The following is a 6,902-nucleotide window of genomic DNA, read 5'->3' as shown; positions in this document are numbered from 1 at the left end:
GCCCTTCACCGGAGTCTGGATGGGCGACAGCAAGTTGTGTGCCATCGGTGAGCGGGGACACGGGGCAGGGAGCGGGTGTGCCCGTGTGCACCTCTGCTCCGCAGACAAGCTGAGAGATGGGGGGGTTCAGCCTGGAGAAGAGAAGGTTCCGGGGATAGCTTAGAGCTCCTTCCAGTGCCTGAAGGGGCTTCGAGAGAGCAGGAGAGGGACTTTGGACAAAAGCCTGGAGTGACAGGACAAGGGAGAATGGCTTCTCACTGCCAGAGGGCAGGGTTAGATGGGATATTGGGAAGAAATACCTTCTGTGCCCAGTTCTGGGATATTGGGAGTAAAAATCTGTGTCCAGTTCTGGGCTCCTCAGTACAAGAAAGACAAGCAACTGGAGAGGGTGCAGTGGAAGCCAAGAAGATGACTGAAGGACTGGAACACCTCTCTTACAAAGAGACTCTGGGATCTGGGCCTGGTTAGTTTGGAGAAGACAAGACTGAGAGGGGATCTCATCAGTCCATACAAATACCTCCAAGGGGTGTCAGAGGATGGTGCTAGGCGCTGTTCAGTGGTGCCCAGTGACAGGACGAGGGGCAGTGACCATAAACTGAAACACAGCACCTCAGCATGAGGAAAACCTTCTTTCCATGGAGGGTGGCAGAACACTGGAACAGGTGCCCAGGGAAGGCGTCCCCACCTCGCACCCTGCACTTATTAGGCCCTTACACCCATGGCTGGGTGCCTGCAGCCTGGTCCCCAGCCCTGCCCCCTTCCCCGTCCCCCTCCACAGCCCCACATCCTGCACTCCTTCCTGCAGCCCAGCACCCCCAGCTGGGCTCTGCCACCTGGGTTTGGGGTCCTGCAGGCCAGACCCCCCCTTTGCAGCACAGCCCTGTGTCCAAGCCCATGGAAACTCCAGCAATGGGAGGTGCTGGGGGATGCACCCCATCTGTTCCAAAACTGGGGAGCCTTCCTCTAGGTTAGGGTTTTTCCCTGGCAGAATTGGGGAGCACAAAATGCAGAGGGGAGGATATTTATAGTGACCTGGGCAGTGTAGTCACTAAATATCTCACACTGGGATGTCCCTGGTGATGGGTGCTGATGGGTGGGTGCTTTTGGCCCCTGCAGGTGTGCACTGTGGCAACCACATCACCTCGCATGGGCTGGCACTGAACTGCTGCACTGACCTCACCTGGTTTGACCACATCGTCCCCTGCGGGCTGGAGGGGAAAGGTGTCACCTCGCTGAGCCACGAGTTGGGGCGGCACATCACCGTCGACCATGTCCTGGAGCCCTTCCTCGACTCCTTCCAGGAGGTGTTTGACTGCACCTTGGACTTTTCAGGGGATTAGGACTGTCGTGGTGCCTTGGCCTGGTGTTTTGGCAAAGCCACGGCATGGCTGATGGACATCGTGGCAGCCACCTGGGGCTTTGTTGTGAGACAAGAGCTCTTGTGCCTTTTCCTGTAGACTCTGCCTGGGTGGTGGCACAGAGGTTTAGGCTGCTGCTTAAACATCCAAACCTCCCCTGGGGCTGTTCTCCCCAGGCCCCTGGGACTCCATCCTTCCGCTGAGACCATCCCTGTGTCACTTGCTGGGGAAATACCCAAATAGGTGCTTTTGTGGGTTTTTTTCTGCTGCTCTCCCTGCAAAAATCCAAAATTTGGGTGAACACTCATGCACCAGCTGGACCAGAGGAACAGGAACTGGTGGGTCGAGCATCCCTCCCTTGCTGATGGGTAAAAAGAGGCAGATTTTATATAAAGAGAGTTGCTGGGAACTTTTGCTGCCAATCGTTTTCTAGTTTATTTACCTCGAGACTTTATGAATAATGACCTTTTTCTCACCTTGAACACAGAGAAATTCTCACCCTGGGGTCAGGGAGAGTGGAAAATGGCCATAAATGGTGGTTAAAAGGCCACTGGAGTGATGTGAATGTAGTGGGAAAAGCAGGAGGAGGAGGGAAAGGGGTCGAGGTGCCTGAGGAGAGGAACTATGGCTGTCATGGACCCTGTGGGACCATGCAGGATCCCAGCTGGGTGATGGGGACCTGCTCCCCCTGGGTCTGTGCTGGAGGAGATGTTGTTGGGGTCCATGTTGGCACTTCTGACATTGCTGTCCCAGCCACAGCATCATAAACTGATTTTAATCGACAGGGATAAGAAAGCCCCCTGAGACTAAAGTCCCCACATCCTGCTCCAACAAGACCTGACCCCCACCCACAGCCCCTCACCACTGCTGTGGGCCTTCTTTCTTCCTCACAAGCCTTGGGGTTTCTCTGCATCTGCCCTCAGGGTTTTGGGTGGACCAAGGGTGCAGCTGGGAGCAATGGGGCTGGAAAAAGAGGAAAATCCCATTTCATGGAGCAGGCTCAGCTCTGGGAGGGAATGGCGAGCAGGGAAGAACGTGCCCAGGCAGGCTTGGTGCCAGTGTCAGGGCTCAGGGACAGACGGATGAGGAGGGACAGGAAAACGTGACCGGCAGCGTGTGCCAGAGGGGAAATGCAGAATCCAGCTCTCCCGGCCCCATAAGGCCCCCAGTATCTGGCTGGGACGTGGAAGGACCCTTGGGGTTGGGGACAGGCTGGTGGCCCGTGGCGGGGCTGGGTGGCTGTGGCAGGTGGCTCTGCCCGGGAAGGGGAGGAGACTGGCGGCACTCCCAGCCCGGCCGCATCCCTTCCCACCGCCCGCGATGCTCAGTCTGGCTCAGCCTGGCAGCAGCGCAGGCAGGGAGGGCACCCCGGGTGAGTGCGATCTTCCCTTCCCACTTCCTGGCCCCCGTTCCCCTTCCTGGCCCCACACCTTCCCTAAGGTGGGTCCCCCCATGCTGCATCCCATCTGCAGGTATCCTACTGCAGGTCTTGCCCTAAATCTTTCAAGTTCAGCCTCCTCCTGCTTCAAACTTTTCTCTAAGTCAGGAAGGCAGCCGGATCTGAGCCCGTCGTGGTTGCTCAGCCCCTTCCTCCTCCTCTTCGCTACTGGGGTCTCATCCTGAGAGGTGCACGCTGAGTTTGGGGTGACCTTTTTGGGGGGGATCAGCTGCCTGTGCATGGGGTAGAGCTGCTGGTGCTTGGGAGCAGGAGGGAAAAGGGTGGATACCTGGGGGGGCGACAGTGTTTTGTAGGGCCAGCATGTCCCAAAGGACAGCACACGTGGGGGACTGTGTTCTGGTGTCCCTTCCTGGCCCAGGCAAGGGAAGGTGCACAAGGGCACAGAGGGGGCATATGGAGGTCCAGGGGGTGCTGGCAGAGGGACACAATGTCCAAAAGGGAGGCGGGTCAGAGGGGGTCTGGGACCCCTAGGAAGGGAGGTTTAGGGCAGCGACCCCTCGATATGTGTCTACAGGGGTGTGTGGGGAGCTGTGCCAGCTCTGCACCCTGTAAGGGTACAGGATGTGTGCCTTCCATCCCCACACATTCCCAGGGAAAGCAGACTTTGAACCCAACTGTCCTGGCCACCTGAGTCAGCTTTGTCCCATTGTCCTCACAGGACACACGAGAGGGGGTCAGGGAGCTGCCTTAGAGCCCCGGGAGCTTTATTCCCTCTGAAGAAGGAGTGAAATTTAAAGAGGGGCTGCCAGGAATGCAAAGGGTTTTTGTTGCACAGGAGGTGCTTCAGGGATCATTTTTGGGGTCATTGTCTCATCCAGCAGGACATCCTGGGAGCTGCCCCACCACGAGGGCAGCCTGTTATGAGTCTCCCTGTCCTTTCCTGCAGCCTAGAGAAGGACATGGAAGAGAACAACCAGACGGAGACCTGGCACCAAAGCCTGCAGGCTATGCTTAACTCCTTAAACCAGACACTGCACGGGGTCATCCTCTGCCCCGCTGACCATTCTGCCACCACTGCTGCTGCTACACAGAACACCCACCTCAGCCATCCCGGCCGGAACGACAACGCCTACATGTACATCCTCTTCGTCATGACGCTCTTCGCTGTCACGGTGGGCAGCCTCATCCTGGGCTACACCCGCTCCCGGAAGGTGGACAAGCGCAGTGACCCATACCATGTCTACATCAAGAACAGGGTCTCCATGATCTGAGCCTGGCCCTAACGCCTTGTCCCCACAGAGCCAGTGGGTTTGGGGTCAGGTTGCTCTACACATCCCACTGTCTGTGGGATGTGGCAGTGTTGCCAGCCCCAAATCTCCTGGGAACCCCCACTGTGGAGATGCTCAGCCCTGGTGTGAGCAGCACCAGGATATCTTCACCAGGATACAGCTACTGGCTGGCAGGAGCTGGCAGAATGCAAGCCACAGGCATGTCCTGGTCCTGCAGACCCACCTTGACTGAGCCCCATGGGGACAGGGATGGTAAAGGCAGCTCCTTTCCCACCTGCTGAGGCTGGCAGGGATCTTCCAGGAGAAAAATTTCCCATTTTCTGATGCCTACTGGATCAACCAGCATTGACCTCCATGGGCTCCTAGCAGCTGTGTGACACGGGCTTTTCTGGTGCTGCAACCCTGTAATTTTTGAGCTGGTCTAGGCCCTGTTTTTCTGGCAGGGAATTAAAGGAGGTGGCGGGTTCCAGGGTGGTTGTGTTTGCTTCTTCTCTGAGTAGAGTCACTGCTGGGGGCAGTCCATGGGGCACCGCTCCGTGCCAGGGCCTGGGGGATGCTGGAATGGCTAAGCTTGCTGCCTGTGTGCTACCAAGGTGGATTCAAGGGCAATCCCTGGGTGCATCACAGCCCCTATGATGGGAAAGTTCCTTCAGGATAGAGCAAGCCCTACTACCCAAGGAGCTGCTTTGTCTCTGCTGCTGTCTGGAGAGTGTTGCTGGAGCCGTGGGCACACTGTGAGCATGGCCCGAGCCTGGCTGGAGTCGTGTGGCTCCATGCATCTCCAAAGGTCTCTCTGAGCTCCGGACAGTGATGCTGGAGTTTTTCCTGCTTCCTTCCTGCTGTCAGCTGTAGCTTTGGCCTTTTGTACTGCAGGTCCCAAATGTGTTTTCCACAGGGTCAGGGCGCAGTGATGGACGGGAAAGGGATGTTCTTGGGTCCTGCTTGGCTCCTTGGCTTTGACTCTGCTATTAAGCTGGCTGGGTTTGGCTCTGGCCTGTGGAGTGGCCGGTGTCCAGGACAGTGAATGTCCCTGTCCTTCAAAACAGGCTGTGGGGCAGCACTGGTGACCCAGTCTCCCACAGGTCTTAACCTGTTCGTAATGGCGTAATGAATGTCTTTAATTGCAGCTAGATTAGCTGGCCCACAGGGGCCTTTCTGCCGGCATTCCAAGGTTAAACACGGCTGCAATCCTGAGCCCAAACAGTGGCGCCAAACCCTAAACCGAAAAATGATAGATGTGAGCATGTTTGGGGAAGGGCTGGAAACCTTGGCACCAGAGGCACTGATATGGCAGCAGCTCAGTGACTAATTCCTGATTTTCCATGCCCTCTGCTTGGGCACAAAACCTGAAGCAGGGGTTTTGAGGAGCTCGCTTTGGGGCTGATCCCGCTGGGATTCCTGAGCCAGCAGAGCTTTCTGGGGTCCAGGTGCAACCACTGTCCTCCGGCACCTGGCCCAAGCAGGAAGTAGCTGGAGAAGCTTTATTGTGTTTGTCTTTCAGTTGTAGTGCTGGGAAAGGAAAATAAACCTATCTGCAAATAAATCAGGGGAACTGGGCCAGGTGGGGACAGAGACACACAATCCACTCTTGGGTTTCTTCCACCTCTGTGATGTTTGTCCTTCTCCGATGAGAAAAGCCATGGAGCAGCCTCGTATGCCAGGGGCAAGATGTGGGGCCCTGGGATGGGATGGGTGCTGGATGGTGATTGTGGCACCCCAAATCCCCCCTGGTGATCTGGTCTTTTTGCTTTTCCCACTTCTGGGAGAGAGGAATGAATCTAGTGAGCCTGGAGTCTCTTCTTCTGCTATGATCTAAGGGGAAAAACCCTGAGAAAGGGTGGCATATCATAAGAATGCTTTTCCCTAATCCAGCAGACTCTAAATGGGAAAATCCCTCCTGCAAGACACAGCTTCTGCAGTGATCATTATCCACCTGATTTCTGATCCATCGGCAGCTCCTCCTGTCCATCCCTGCAGTTAAATTTGGACCAGAGCCTGTGGCAGGGGTTCTCCCACCCTGGAGCTGCTGGCTGGATGCCACCAAGCTGGGTGACAAGAGGCCAGTGCCACCTTGTGGCAACTGCCTCAGGGTCCCAGTGCCACATGCTCCTCTTTCCCAGGATACTCGGGCATCCCCTGGAGCAAGAGCAGATGAACTTCTCTCCACGGGACCTTTGGCTCCTGTTTGCCTGCCCTTGTCCCCATGGGGAATCCACATCTCTGGCACAGGGGAGTCACAAGCAACAACAGATCCTTCCCCACCAAGAGGGCAGTGTGGAGACACCTGCAGATGCCACCACTTTGCCCCAGCCCACAAGCAAACCAAACCCACCACCTGGATTAGGAGAGGAATCACTGCAGGGGGCAGGTTTGCCTGAAGCCTCCCCCCAAAATGTCTTTGCATCTTATATAGTTCCAGAAGGGGAAAGCCAGAGGTGCGACCGTGTTCCTGCGCTCCAAGGTGATGTCTTGTGCCCAAGGGTTTTGCTGTAAAACCACACAGCACAGCTCCCTGCCACATGGTAACCCAGCCTCCAGATTAGGCACTACGTGAAGTTCCTAGTTATACTTGCAGAAGGATACCCACCATACCCTTCACAAGTTTTCTGTAAGAAAGGGAGAGGGCTATGTTACAGGAAAATATCAGAGGCTGAGGGAGCTGGGGTTGTTTAGCCTGGGGAAGAGAAGGTTCAGGGGAGACCTCATCACTCTCTACAACTCCCTGAAAGGAGGTTGTAGCCAGGTGGGGGTTGGTGTCTTCTCCAAGGCAACCAGCAGTGGGACAAGAGGGCATGCTCTTGAGCTGTGCCAGGGGAGGTTTAGGTTGAATATTAGGAAAAAATGTTTTACAGAGAG

General features: G+C 56.1%; 2 protein-coding genes across 2 annotated transcripts; both read left to right on the top strand.

Moving 5' to 3' along the window:
* Nucleotides 1-6: 6 nt before the first annotated feature.
* Nucleotides 7-1,782, top strand: LIPT2 (lipoyl(octanoyl) transferase 2). Its single transcript, XM_018076928.2, has 2 exons — nucleotides 7-47; nucleotides 1,117-1,782. The coding sequence occupies exons 1-2, from the start codon at nucleotides 20-22 to the stop codon at nucleotides 1,338-1,340; spliced, it is 252 nt and encodes an 83-aa protein (XP_017932417.1). The 5' UTR covers nucleotides 7-19; the 3' UTR covers nucleotides 1,341-1,782.
* Nucleotides 1,385-4,513, top strand: KCNE3 (potassium voltage-gated channel subfamily E regulatory subunit 3). Its single transcript, XM_018076905.1, has 3 exons — nucleotides 1,385-1,424; nucleotides 2,520-2,730; nucleotides 3,704-4,513. Exons 1-3 carry the CDS (start codon nucleotides 1,385-1,387, stop codon nucleotides 4,026-4,028), a joined length of 576 nt encoding a protein of 191 aa, XP_017932394.1. The 3' UTR covers nucleotides 4,029-4,513.
* Nucleotides 4,514-6,902: the final 2,389 nt, after the last annotated feature.

This window comes from Manacus vitellinus, unplaced genomic scaffold (genome assembly GCF_001715985.3).
Source record: "Manacus vitellinus isolate BGI_N305 unplaced genomic scaffold, ASM171598v3 scaffold_34_pilon, whole genome shotgun sequence".
NCBI lineage: Eukaryota > Metazoa > Chordata > Aves > Passeriformes > Pipridae > Manacus > Manacus vitellinus.
Note: the sequence above shows the minus strand (reverse complement) of the source record. Positions and strands in the feature narration are given on the sequence as shown.